The following is a 14,640-nucleotide window of genomic DNA, read 5'->3' on the forward strand; positions in this document are numbered from 1 at the left end:
GTACTTAGCTGGAAACCCCAAGGCATTGTGCTGAGATACAAACCCTGAGAGGCACAGTCCAGTCTCAGTGACTCCCTTCCCACAGACCCACACCACCAGGGGTGCTGAACAATTCAGGATCCCCCTGCCTTAGTGCAAGTGTAACCACTTGCCTCTATTTTTCATTTTAACCTGCTCTTAAGCTGAGAATACAAGTGCTGTGGAAACCTTGATTCGCCAGTAGCTCATCACAGCTCTCCACTGTGCCAGACTGTCACTAGGCTATTGTGGTCTTCCCCCTTGAATTTTTAATTTCATTTCTTGCAAATATACATATACAAGGCCTGTACACTGCATTGATTACCCACTATGTCCTTTTCCCTTCCTCCTTGTCTGCTGCTTTCCTCTCTCCTCTGCCCTTCTGCTGGATGGTAAAATGAGGGAACAGGATGTGTGTGCTGGGAGGAAAGAGGAGATTGCACAGGGGGTGACAGGAGGATGGGGCTGCTGGGGATAAGGGACAAGCTGCCTGTCCCTGGCTTGGTGGTGGTGCAGAATGTGTGTTGTGACATGGGAAAGGGCTGGCACAAACTCCCAGTTCAGTTGGATTTTCCTTGCAAACACAGTAGGTTTAGCTGAATAGGGAATAATTGAAGTTTGAAAATGATTGAATGAGAATTGGCATTATTACAGTTGGTTTTTAACAAAAAGGTGAGCATAATAATAATTGGAAAATTTTGTCCTTTATATGAATGTTGAATATAAAATCTTTTATAGCAGATACTATTTTTTAAAAATTAAACTAAGTGACTTCAGGGTGGAGTTTCTGGTTTTTCTGTTTGGTTGGTTGGTTTTTCTTGCTGTTTGAGGTAAATCATTACTTTCACTTGGCTATGGAGACCAGTTGTTTGGTTGTCTTTCTTTTTTTTTGTAGAAAGCACTGAATTATTATTGGGGACTGACAAGTATTTTGACAAATAATGAGGGCAGCTACATTTTCTACCCTTTAAATATGAGATAAATGCTACAATTAAATGCCCAAACATAGGATTGAAGCTTTCCTTGGTTTAACCTGACCTAACACAATATTCTCTCTCTGCTCAATTATAAGTGTGGTTGCTCTAGGGAAAATGGGGGGAGGGTTGGATTGCAAAGCTCTGTCAGCAGCATCTCCTGTCCTCTGAGGGAGTCTGCTGGAAGATAGGCAGGAGAATGCAGAGAACGTTTGCTGCTCCTCAGTGATGTGCAACACCCGGGCTCACAGAACAACAGGAACTGCCACGCTGTTTCCAGGAACAGCCAGCAGTGCTCAGGGAGGGAGGAAAAGGCCACACACCAATCATCATGACTTGGTGCCTCCTCCCAGCTCCGGGGAAGGGTTTGAAAGCACAAAAGTTTCACCAAATATACAGTGTTTATTTGCTGTTGATCACAGTGTCCCATATGAATTTCTTTAATGCTTTTTAAAATCCATTTTCAGTCTACACAACCTCCTGAGGCACTGAATGCCACAATGCAATTATGGATGGTAGGAAAGAGTATTTCCTTTTGGGTGTGTCTGTTTTAAACCTGCTGCTAAATGCCTTTGTTGGATGCCCCCTCAGCTTTTGCACTGCAAGAGAAAGTGAACAATTACTCTGCATTTACCTTCTCCATTCCGTTTTACAGACTGCCATCATTTCCCTCTGCGGTCGTCATTCTTTTTCTCCAACCTGAAGAGCCTTTGTCTATTTCATTTCTTCTTGCAGTGAAACTTCTGTACCTCAAAAAAGATAAATGTGAGTTATTACTCCTCTCTTTTTTTCTCCATTCAGACAAAAGTGTCAAGGAAACCCTATACAGGAATGCCATAGTTAAAGGTTTCTTTGGTGCTTCTTTGTGCCAAAATAATTAGCTTTTGGCTCTCAGAAATTACCAAAAGCTTCTGAAAGGAAGAGAAAATGTTGTTCTTGTAATCCCCTCCAATCTGAGATTGTGTTCATATACAAAACTAGGTAAGAGAATGCAGCAAATAAACAGAAGTGTCTGGGTTTAAAGTTCTCCTTTGTTGCCAACTAACCTTCCAACTTAATATACAAAAATTGAGTAAGTGTAAGGAAGTGACAAAACTGGGACCTGAGAGTTCAGGAAGTTCAGTAATTCAGTCTGTACTGAGCAAGGTCGGCAGCACTAACAGGACACAGCATCTCCAGAGAGAGTGGGGCTGTTTTATTCTACTTAGTCCAGAATAAGCACAGTGTCTTCTATTATGTCTAAATCTGAAGGGACAGAGGAGTAAAAGAGAACACATTTTTGTTTGAAGTTTCTGTGCTCCTATCTGGCACAAATACTCCATCTGAGAGAGACAAATGCAAATGTCTCCAGATCTGAGCACAGCCATCTGCAGGGAGCACCTTGCTGTCCTTTCAGTCTGGCAAAGTCACAAAGCTCTTCCACCTTGTGCCCTTTTTTCCTATCTTCTTGCATTCGAGCTGACTCTTCAAGACTCTGTACACCTACTTCTTGCTTCCTGCTGTGTCTCAGTTCTTTGGATTTCCCATCTGCTGTGTGCTGCTGGCAGTGCTGCTGCCCTGCACTGTCTCCTCCTGCCATCTCCCCTTTCCATGTCCCTACACAGAGAGCTGCTCTCAAAAGATGAGGTTGTGTCCCTACCTAATGTCTTCCTGGAAATTTTCTTACAAATAAGATACCAGATATCTCAGGAGAAGAGCTTTCACTTCTTCTTCACCATTGTCTAGCTAAAAAAAAAAAAAAAAAAAAAAAAAAAAAATTAAAAAAAATATACATATATATATCTCGAAGAATGAAAAAATCTTTGTTCCATTCTCCCATCCTCTTGCTTTTTGGTGAGTTTCCTGCTAAACCTCCATTGCTGCTTGGGCCTTTCCCTCCTGTCCCACCTCATTGTCTTGTTACCACCCACTCATTAGATCATGGCTGAAATTAGCTGGTGAGAACTACAGGGCAGGGCTGATACGATTATAAGTTGTTTTTTTAAAAAATTAGTGAAAACAACAAAATTAGCACTTCTGCAACTGGGGCAACCAAGGTAGGAATGCTGGGTACCTATGGAAAGTGCTGGTGAACGTCTGTAACAGAACCAGTGAGAGCTCACGTGGCACCTTGTGTTCCAAGTAGATCATTCTGTCTGCTTTTGTAATTCTCTGTAATGATAAGTAGTCTTTAGGATTAAATATGGGATTCCTTTGGGAGAAAACAATATTTTGTGAAAATTGCTTATAGTAAAATGCAATGATAATTAAACAACTAAATAATGATAAACATACTCCTGTCATGAAGCGTTCGCTTTCAGTAAGATGATGATGATCTGTTAAGGATATGTTGGAAATGTTAATATTTATCTCTAAATGATAATATTTCCTATTTGGGACCAGTAAGTTACTTTAGGTGCCCTCAGCAGAGTTAACATCCCATAGAATGTTGTCCCATCAATATTTTGGAGACTGTGCCAAATTTTTTTTTTAAGACACAAGGTGCCATGCCAGTGAGGGACAGTGGCTGTTCCCAGTGCAGTGAAATGATGGTGAGGGGTGAAAGATGACTTGCTGAGCTGAAATCAGAGGGCTGAAGCTTCCAGCAGGATCTGATCTGCTTTGGATCAGGCACAAGCAGCATGTGGAGTGCAGTCAGGTTAGCTAAACTTTCTCTGTGGGAGATACTTTGAACTCTGCAAGGGAGAATTTCTGTTGCAGGCAAGCCATGTATATAGTAAAAAATCATAATTGTGTCCAGAAATGAAACAGCCAAGGGTGGCTTTTGCTTTATGATAAATCCTGTCAGTTCAGAGCAGGTCCCCAGCCATGAGTATTCATTGCCATAAAATAAATTCTGATAGGTAATAGATGAAACAGTGTGAACTTCTCACATGTCGGCACAAATCTGTGTAGCATAGCCTGGGAAAACGACTCTCCTAACCAGTCCCTGTTGGCTCCAGTCTATTTAAACATATGTATTTCCAGGTTTCAGTTCTGGTAACGATATGCTGCTTTTATGACTCTTCCTCACAGGAACCCAGGCAGAAGGATGTAGTTTTCCTCAGAAGTGGCAATTTTTTAGTCTGTCTTTATATTTTACATTGTAGAATGTAATAAAATCCAAATCCTGCCCAAATCCCGCACAAGTGAACTTGTGCATTCACTTAATTCATATTGTTGCTTTCCACATTGGTAATATTCTGGATTTTTTTTTCTGCTTTTTTTTTTTTTTTTAAGGCCTTTCATCCAAAGATCCCAAGCTGATTTGGCCTGATTCCCAGGTACAGCTTAGCAACACTTAGCATAAGACCAGTAAAAGGAAGTAACGGGGAATTTCACGCAGTTCTTGGCTGGCTGTCAATTCAAATGCACCTACAGTTGGAGCATCCCCTGCCTGTGAGCCCCTGCTTCCCGTGGCCATGACTGCCTGATGCAAGGCTCCTGTCTCAGCCACAATCCCTCCCCCTTTCTCTTACCCCCCAGAACAAGCTCTGTTGTCTCCCAGTGTTTATCAGCAAGAGATGATAAATCTTTCCTAGGGGAGATCTTGGCAGGACATATGGGGGCTTGGGGCTGGGGCCATTAATCTCATATTATTTGCTATTAGATCACAAACATGCACTAGGCTGAAGCACCCACTTTTGGTTTTGTATCTCCCTGTATAGGTCTGTGCACAATTTTAATTTATTTTTTCTTATCTTCTGAGGTTTGGAGTAACACAATTCTCCAGTTTGCTAAACAGGAGAAGGTTTCAGTTTCTTTTTCAGCAGCCAGAATATTTTTCAAACTTTTATTCTGCATGTTGTTTCTTCTTTGGAGAGATTCTTGGACTTTGAAACCTGTTCTCATACGGAAAGCCTTGCCTATCTGGAAATCTGTTCTGGCTTGCTTTGCTGTTCAGTGTTGCTTCGTGGGTTCATTTTATGTCTCCTCGGAGACATTTTGTCAGAATTTTGCTTATCTACCAGTATTGCAAAATGATCCCCCATCACAGGCAACCAATCACTTCCTCATCCCCTTCTCATTGGTCATTTAAGCAAAATGGAAATTAAACTGTCTGCTGTTACGCAGGCTGTGGATCTGGCTTTCACCTTTGGACTCTGGGCAGCATTAACTGTGCTTGCATAAAAACTTTGCAGGAAGAGGAAACCTCGCTGAACTGTGCACAGCAAAGGGTTAACACATTTGAGGGAAAAGGGGAGAAAATCAGGATGGCTGGACTCTGCTCTTTTGCTAAGTGGCTGCTTTTTCTGAAGTACATGGAAGACAGATGAAAAACCTCAGAGTTGCCCTGAATAATCTTCCTGAGCATACAGCTCTCTCTTTTTGTAGTTAAATATGACAGTTATAGTGCAGTATTTATGCACAGTCAATAAATCAGCAGAAAACGTGCTGCAGTCAGGGCATGTATCCATAGTCTGTTCTTTATATTTTAGCTGAAAATGGAATTCCTGAATTTGCTGAAGCCTGTGAAAAGAAATTCAGGTGCACATCTCCACTGGAGACTTACACAAAGTTTGATGGCTCAGAGTAGCCAGGGTTTGCTCCTCAGCTTCCATTACTGTCCTCCCATCTGCAAACCCACATTCCTGAAAAGCAGTGAAAAGGCAAATTTTGAATCAGGCTCCCAAACTCTTGAGTGGAATCATTGCAGAAAGGAGACAGAGCAAGTGAAAGGGGCAGAAATATTTAAGGATAAGTTATAATTTTGTGGAAGTTTGGAGTGTAGTTACAGAAATGAAAAAAGAAAAAAGGTCCTGCTGAGCAATATCCTGGAAAATACTGGTTTGGGGGTTTTGTTTGTGTTTGTTGGTTTGGGTTTTTTTTTCTGTTTTATTTTTCCAGAAGGGGCTGTGTGACACACTGGCAGAAGCAGCCTGGTCTTTTCTAGTGTCTGGCTTAAGAGCAGCTAACTGCTGACAGGGGAGAATATTTTACCCTGATACAGCACACAATATCACAGGACTTGAATTTGCTCAGCTTCTGCCATCTTGAATATAACTGTGAAGGAGCTGTTATTTTGAACAATTTCTTACCTTCCCCACCCGAGTCCAGTTGCACACAAATTCTTTAAGTTAACAGGGGATTTCACCTTTCTGAAAGGGACAGCACAGATCTATGATTGCCTAAGAGCTAAACCCTTCTAAATTCTCACTGTGGTACTGAAAAATGCACCTTGTGTGGTGCCAAGTAAGTCCCTTAGATCTGGTGACAGACTCTTATTTTGTGTGATAGGGATCATACCTCCCAGCCCACAGCATGGATTAATCTGTATTTTTGTAGTGATTTAGCAGTGACCATTTCTGTTCTGGCTGGAAGTGTTTTAAATTAAGCAAAAAGTCATCAGGGCAGCTGTATTACATGACCAAGATAGGGAGCCACAGCAGCAGAGGGAGGTTTGAAGGGTTTAACTGTTGATCCAGATTTTAAGTAGATAATTTCTGACTAATGTATCCAGTGTGCCCCAAATTCAGGTGGCTAATCAGTGCCAAAGCTGAGCACCTTCAGTGTCTAAAGCAGCACCTGTCTGTCTCACAGGTGTGTTACTTGTTCAGGGCAGAAGGCAGCTAGGTGAGAAAAAACTAAGATGAAGCAATATAAAAGTGTTAAGAAACAAACTGTTAGTGCTAAAATCCCATTAGAGGCAACAGCTTAGATGTTAAGCTGTGTTAGAACAAGAAACAGAAAAATAATACTTTATCAGCACAACAGGGAAAAATACCACTGATGTGTTTGGTTCAAAAATTGACTAGAATTAGCAATCTAAAATTCTGTTCCTTTTTACTATGAAATAGAACATCTACACCAATATTATTTCAAAATATTTAATTATAGGAGAGCTTAACCTGCTGTACAGGTTGTGATTAATTTCCTCATAAAGACAATTTCTTTAACTATTGCAGCTGAAGAAATGTAGTAGATGAGTGTATTTTCAATTAAAAACCAAGAAAAGTTTAAACTTTATAGAGATGATGAATGTCCGCTGCCACAGCTGCCAGAAAGTCAGCACTGCAAAAACAAACTGTATGGAGGAGGAGTAAAAGCCACTCTAGCAGTATTCATGCATGTTAGCAACCATGGTGCCTGTAATTTCAGGAATAAAAAGTGTCTCATTAAACTAAATAAATGTCTTGCATTGTGTCTAGAAGATTGCTAGACTTCAACTCTTGTGGTGTCCAGCTGGAGCAGGATCCAAAAAACAAGATCCTCAAGAGAGAAAGAGGGAGAGTATGTGAACCTTGCCTGCTGCTGCCCTTGGAAAGGTCAGCCTGTGAAACGGGAAACAAGAGTTTCATTCTGACCTTTAAATACTATGTTTGGATAGGAAAGAAGTAGCTTTTAGGTATCTGATGGTCTGGAATTAAAAAAAAAAAAGGGTGAGGATATGAACTTGTAATTGTTTAGCATTTCATACAGCCAGTCAGGGAGGCTGCAGGACACAGGGCATTGGGTTGCCAGCTGGAATTGGCTGAGGTCAGCTGGAGGCAGAAGGAGTCTCTGACCTCATCTGGTTGACATGAGAGCAATGCATAGGTGGCCTCATCGAGTTCCTGGTGCCAGGACCTGGCGGTGTTAGGTGGCATCTTCTACCAATCCTTCAGTTTCCACTCAGGCCTTTGCAAATCCATTCCTGTCCAGGAGTTATCTTTCCAGGCTAACATGCAGCAGTACAAAAATACAGTATCTGCACTTCTGTCTTATCTATAGAGATTCAAATCCCATTTGTTTCAGTCTGGCTCCATTCATGCGCACTAATGACTTGCGTAAAAATATTTATCTGTTTATCCCTGCTGGTCTTTCTGCTATGATTGTTAAAATTCAGAAACCTTAATTGCAGATACACATGCACAACTTATGGAGGGCCTGGATAATGGAATGGAGTCTCCAAGTTTGACAGGATTCTTTTTCAACTATTTAACTTACCTACTTTCAATAGAATTAATTAATGAGATAATGTTATTTGAAAAATATCTGTAGAGGTTTTTTTAAAAGACAAACGTCTTTCTAAAGCCAATATAAAGATGTAGCAAGTCCTGTGTGCAGGTGTTGGGCTTTTTCTGGTGACAAAAGGGATGAGTACATGCCTGAATCAAATTAGCTTACATCTCTTGATTATTCAGATCAAAATGGGCAATGGAATCTTTACCAACATTTGTATTTTTTAATGCTTTGTAATGGGGCATTAGAATTCACCTGTGATGTTATGCAACAACAGTATTGTCCAAGTGCTTTGCAAAAATGGAGTGAGAACTGAAACTGATTCTGCCTGCTGTTGAAGTGAATGGCAAAAAAAAAGTGGAAAAAGCCTTTGAATTTAAAAGCACTGGAAAATATTATCAGTTTCTTTATTGTTTTAAAGTAAGATTCGTGTTGGCAGTGCTTCTTTTGTGTGTTTTGGATTTACTCCTAGAAGAAAACAAGCATTCATGAGTGGACATAGTGCTAAATACTTCCTCAGCCTCCTTCCCCTTATCTGGTTGCTGTTGGTTGTGGCTGCCAGGCCTGTTGGAGCAGGACACCTTGAAGAGGAGGCTGAGGGAGGACCTTATTTCTCGCCAAAATTACCTGAAAGGAGGTTGTAACCAGATGCAAGTTGGGCTCTTCCAGGCAACCAGCAGTAGGACAAGGGGACATGGCCTTGAGCTGTATGGGGAGGTTTAGGTTGGACATTAGGAAGAATTTCTTCACAGAAGGGGTGATTAGGCATTGGAACAGGCAGCCCAGGGAGGTGGTGGAGTCACGGTCCCTGGAGGTGTTTAAGGGAAAACTGAACGTGGCACTCAGTGCCACAGTCTGGATGACAAAGTGGTGTTGGGCCATTGGTTGGACTCGGTGACCTCAGAGAGACTTTCCAGGCTAATTGAGTCTGTGATCCCTCCTTTCAGACAATACTTTTGTTTTTTAATTTTTCCGAGTGGTAGGAAATACTGTAGGGTTTGTGTATTTTCAGTTTTGCCACGATTAGTTGTTTGCCATCCTGCCTTGATCCAGGTACACTGAGGTGCCCTGTCAGCGTGTGATGGCCAGATCCAGGCACTGCCTGTGAGAGATGGCTGTTACCTGACCCGGCAAAGGATCGCACGTGGGGGACTGGGATTCAGTGCTTAAGTGAAACCCTTGGAGACCAGGAACGGGGGCAATTATGTCACCAGGTGAACTCTGAGAGGCTTCGCTCGGCTCCCCGGCACCAGCACGCAGCTCCTGCATACTCCCCAGCCATGGAGGGATGCGCGAGCCGAGGTGAGGCGGCGGCGGCGCGGTGACTCAGCCGCGGATACCGGGAGGTACCGGGGGCACACAGGAGGATCGGGAGCAGGACCGACCATGAGGGGCCGGTCCGTGAGGGGCCGGGCGGGGCGGACCCTGGAGCGCGGGGCGGGGGACCCCGCAGAGGGGCGGGGCGGGCGCTGCGTGTGTGACAGGTGCGGCGCGCGCGCGCCCGCCGTCACCCCTCTCCCCCACTTCCCTCCCCCCCCGCCTCGCGCGCGCGCGCGCGCCGCCATGAATATGCAAATGTCGGTATAATTGCCAGCCAATGGCGTGCGCGCTGGTCACATGGTGCTGGTGGAGGCTCAGGGAAGAGAAGTTGAGTCCGGGCGAGCTCGGGCAGCGCCGCCAGAGCCGAGCGAGCCGCGGGCGAGCGCCGCGTCTCCTCCGCAGGGAGCCCGCCGGCCGGGGCTCTGCCTGGACCATGCCGATCCTCCTCTTCCTCATAGACACGTCCGCCTCCATGAACCAGCGGGCGTACCTGGGCACCAGCTACCTGGACATCGCCAAGGGCGCCGTGGAGATCTTCATGAAGGTGAGTGCGCGGCGCCAAGGGAGCCGCCGCCCCCCTCGCCCCCTTCGCCCCGTTCACGCCGCTTCTCTCCGCTCTCTCCGCAGCTGCGGGCCCGGGACCCCGCCAGCCGCGGCGACAGGTACATGCTGGTTACGTTCGACGAGCCGCCCTACTGCATTAAGGTAATGACCCCCCCGGCCGCCTCGGCCCCGCGGCGGGGCCGCCTTTGGCGCGGCGCGGCCCCGTCCGGCCCGGCGGCGGCAGCAGCAGCCTGTGAAGATGGCGGACATTTTGCTTTTGTATGGAGGAGAGAGGCTGAGGGCGCTGCTGAGATGGAGGAGGGGGGGGGAGGAGACGGGCGGGCCGTGATTCACCGCCCCGGCGCAACGAGGGGCGGCCGCGCTCCGCCCCCCGCGGGGCGGTGGCTCCGGCGGGGCCATCACCGCGCTCGGGCCCCGCGCAGCCCTGAGCCCCCCGGGACACGCGGGCAGGGTGGGGCGGGCCGTGCCCGAGCCCGGCGGGCAGGCCAGGGCGAGTTACCCCTCACGGCCGCGGGGCAGGGGTAGCGCGGAGGCCCGGCCCTGGCGCGGCTGTGGGTGTGGGACAGCACCCGCGGCTGTTTCCGCCTCTGCGATTGAAGAAGCCTCAGTGTTGGGGTTGTGTGTCCCCCTGTCCCGCTCCTCCCGCCCCGTTCATCCTGCTGAGCACGGTAGCCTGCACCAGTTCCGTGGAAGGTGCTCGCAGCCGCCACTCCGTACAGGGTCGTGGTGAGCTGGATGTGGAGCCATCGAATCATCAAGGTTGGAAGACACCTTTAAGATCATCATGTCCAACCATCAACCCCGTACTGCTACTGTAATTCCTAAACCACTAAATCACATCATCCAGTGCCAGCCTCTTAAACACTGTCTGGGACAGGGACTCTGCCACCTCCCTAAACGGCCTGACCTCCTGAATCCTGAAAATTTTCTTTCTAATATTTGATCTGAATTTCCTCTGTCCCAGCTTAGGGCCATTTTCTCTGGTCCTTACTGCAAGCATAGGAAAGGAGATCGGCCCCTCTCTCACTGCTGCCTCCTGTAAAGGAGTTGTAGAGAATGATGAGGTTTGTCCTGAGCCTCCTTGAGAGTAAACAAGTCTGCCTGGCTGGCTCCTCTTGTCCCTCTTGTCTCATTCCTTGAGTTTGAGGCAAGTACAGCCATGCTGTTCTATCACATTGACTGCATCACAAGGTTTAGTCAGAAAAAAAAAATCATGGTGCTACACCCCTTATGCTGAAGGCTGCAGCTTGCTGATGGAAACGTCCTAACTGAAAACACTTAGGTAAAGTGTGTCACAGAAAGCATTGCTGTGGGAGTTTTAAAATCATCCTGAATAGTCCTGGATTAGGACTGTGTTTGCTCAGAGTAATACACTACGTATGATAACTGTTGACCCATGCTATGAATGCCGAAGAAGTTCATAAATAGTATAAATACATTGTTGGTCATCCTAGAGAAAAAAGGAAAATATTCTCTAGATCTTCCAGCTAGAACTTCTTGAGATGTTTAAGAAGTAAGTGGGCTCACTGGTGCTGTGAGCTTATTCACTTATTCACATCTTTGATAATAAGGAAATGTACTTACCATGAGCTATGAATCTTTGCTCCTTTCATCAGTAATAAATTCACACAGCTTTCTGAAGTGGCAAGTCACAGAGTGAGTAAGTATTTATTGTTTGGTATTGCACCTTTCATTTTCTCAGAAGAAGGTGTGGAAGTAATTTCTGTGAATTGAAACCATCCTTGACTTACAGAAAGTTACTGTCAAAAAACCTACATCTGTCTAGGAGAGGTGTTTTTTTAGATGCACACACCATTTTCCCCATCCGTGTTTGTGGCTGGATGAAAACCCTAAGTCTTTGTTATGCCAGTGTTAACTGGTTTTCTTTTGTCCTAGATTTCTTTTCTTCACATATTTCACAAGTGTATCTTATGTTTGAGAAATGAACTTGCTCCCTGCAGTGTCAGCAAGCATACTGGTGATTTAATAAAAAAAAGGCTTTGCTGCTGGAGGTCTGTGTGGTAATGCTACAGGTTATTACCACGTCTGTACTCAGATTTGCTGAGGAAGATTCTTGTGTTTAATAAGCATCTGTGTGCATTCTGATGTGCTAATGAGCATCTGACTGTTGACAGTTTTAGTAAATAGTAATTGAAATAAATGGGGCTGTGATACCCATCATAGCATTCAGTCATATTTAATATACATTAAATAGCCAAGGGAAAGGAAAAGTATTGTGGTTCTTGTAACTTGCTAATTTTTCTTCTTAGAAATTTATATTTCTGCCTTTAGCACACTGGTTTCTAAATTGGACCTTAAACAATCTTAAAATATTTTTTCAAAAATGTGTAACTTTTCTAGGAACAGGCTGCAGATTCAATAAATATCTGATTATAGTAATTATGATCACAAGTGCAGCTCAACTATTGCGTAAAGACTTCATGGAATAATGAGTGTTATTGGGCTGTCATCATGTCTGTTCCTTGAGCAGAGAAAGCCTCACAGCAGTGATGACTCCCTGTTTGGAAACTTGTTCTCAAGACCTGCTCTGGTATTTATGATGTTCCCTCTGTTGTGTTTTTTAACAACCACAGTTGTGCCAGGAAAACTTCCTGGTCTAGGCCAGATTCTCTATGTCTTACAGAACATGCTTGTAAAAAATACAAAATCTGGTTTCTTTGCTAATGCTGCTGCAGTTAAATACTTTATTTCTCTTGATTTAGAGAAGGTAAAAACAAACCTGGCAAGTGAATGCATTTTGCAGACTTGCTTTCCAAGTATGTGCAGCAGTGGCTGCTTTATCCTCTTGTTTTCTTGATGATTTATACTATTTAAATTATGTAGTCTCTCAGATAGTTTACCAGTGAAGCACTTGAGGGAAATAATATGGTGGTGGAGTTGAGACCACCTAGAAGGCAGAGGAATTACAGGAGCTTGAGCTTTGGAGCAGGGGTAGCTGAGGTACGTGCCTTGGGTTGGTTTGTTTCAGAATTTGTCTGTAGCATTAAAGTATTTAAAACCAACAGCACCAGTTCACTTTTGATGGACAAGAATATATCAAGAAAGTATTATGCATATGTATTGTATTGTGCTAATGGAAGAATCATGCTATTGCACAAATGATTTGCCAAAATCTGTGAAAGTAAAGTGGTGTTTTTGAAAGTGTCGTTAGTATATATGGTTTAAAATTATTTACAGGAACCTGATGATTCTGCTTGGCTGCTCATAGCTCTCTGTGCCATTTTTTAAACACGGAATTATTTAGTCTCTTAGTTTGCAGTGGGAATCTGCAAAGAGCTGTGATGGCAAGTGTCTTAAAGAGGAGTCAGGGTGCTGTCCTGGGAGGGTGGGGACAGGAAGATGGGGATGGCAGGAACTCAGCCCCACTCTGGCAGCAGATGCCTCTGGAACCTCATCAGTTGTTTGGCTCCTATTTGTTATATAATGTATAGGTGGTGATTTGTGACAGCAATTATGGTGCAACCATTTATAGCTCTTGCTTTATTTCCAAAATACTCTACAGAAAGAAACAAACATTTAATATTTTAAAAGCATGTTATGAAATGTATTGACCTTGTAATTGTTGAGTGATGTGATCCTGTATAGGTCAGTGGAAAAATACCTGTACATTCTCTTGGATGTTGGGTCAAACTCTCATTTCATGAACTAGGAGGTAAAATTAGTATGTTACTTCATGAAGTAAGAATGTTCAGCCTAATGTTTTTAGTGTGTTTTTTAGATTGAAATTGTGATAGGGTGCTATCAAGTGAGTCTGTCTTTGTGGCATGTTAACATGGATGTGAGCCAGTCTCTTCTGGTATTTGGGTATCTGATTTTGGGTATTTGGCGTGCATGGGAAGGTAATAAGATATACAGTAAAGCACCTTTGTAAAAGGTGTCTATTATTATTAAAACACTAGTGCTTAAATTTAGTTATGGAAGGAATTTATTTCCGGTGTGTATCCAGTTGGGCAAGAAAAATGAATTCAAGAACGGCTTTGCTACTGGCAGAGTATCTGATGTTTCTGGCCTTCTGGCTAAGCGAAGTGCATTGTCCTATTCAGGGAATACAGTTCCTGATGTGTCCTTGTTTTGAGGACTTTGTGTCCATGGATTGCTAGAGCCCGGATCTTGCTCCATCCCAGCTGTGTTGTGTCCTGGTGCTGCAGCACCTCCAAGCCTTGTGTGCCAGCCCCACCCTTCTCACCCTTCCTGCACAACGTGGCTGAGTGGCTGATCCGGAATGCCTGGGCAGGAGGGTGGCAGTGTGCCAGGCGTGGCTCTGACAGCTCTGCACAGCACTTCCCCAGCTTCCACGGCTTGTGGGGCAGGGGCCTGTCCTGAGCTCTTGGGATGGCCCTCATGGTCTTCTGTGGTTTTTTTCACATATTTACCCGGTTGATTTTTTTTTTTTTTTTAATCACATAAATTTCAGCATCCTCTGTCAAATATAGATGTTTTTCTGTACATAAGCACATGCTGTGGTGTAAGTGGGCAGAATCTTAAACCTTTTTTTTTTTTTTTTGTGAAGTAATGGTGCTAGAGTAAAAGAATGGAGAAAAGAGAACAGTCTTCTCACCTACTCTTCTCCCTGCAAGCTTTTCTTGCGATGATTTTTCAGCAACATCTATCTAGATTTGTCTGGAAATGGAGCTCATGCCAAAATCTTAGCTTAAAGAATTTTTGAAAAGGAAAGCAAGGCTTAACTCTTCGTTTATTTTTTCCATTCTCGATTTTGTGAAACCTCACATCCTGCAGTTTGTGGTTTGCTTGTGGATTTGGGCTGTAACTGGCGAGTTCAGGCCCAGACCAAAAACACAATGGTGGCCTTATGTGGAGTTAT

General features: G+C 44.2%; 1 protein-coding gene across 6 annotated transcripts in view; it reads left to right on the plus strand.

The window, feature by feature from the left end:
- The first annotated feature begins 9,548 nt into the window (after positions 1–9,548).
- The window catches only part of LOC132333664 (integrator complex subunit 6-like), a 39,687-nt gene continuing 34,595 nt past the window's right edge, over positions 9,549–14,640 (plus strand). For 4 of the 6 annotated variants that reach the window (XR_009488227.1, XR_009488228.1, XM_059858967.1 and 1 more), the window contains exons 1-2: positions 9,552–9,777; positions 9,861–9,938. Coding sequence is in view for 4 of the 6 variants with exons in the window: in XM_059858967.1 (XP_059714950.1) it covers positions 9,667–9,777; positions 9,861–9,938 (189 nt within the window). In the remaining 2 variants the exon portion in view is untranslated. Of the gene's footprint in view, positions 9,778–9,860; positions 9,939–14,640 lie in introns of all 6 variants that reach the window. The other 2 variants (XM_059858970.1, XM_059858971.1) reach the window with 1 other exon arrangement.

Source organism: Haemorhous mexicanus, chromosome 14, assembly GCF_027477595.1.
Source record: "Haemorhous mexicanus isolate bHaeMex1 chromosome 14, bHaeMex1.pri, whole genome shotgun sequence".
Taxonomy (NCBI): domain Eukaryota; kingdom Metazoa; phylum Chordata; class Aves; order Passeriformes; family Fringillidae; genus Haemorhous; species Haemorhous mexicanus.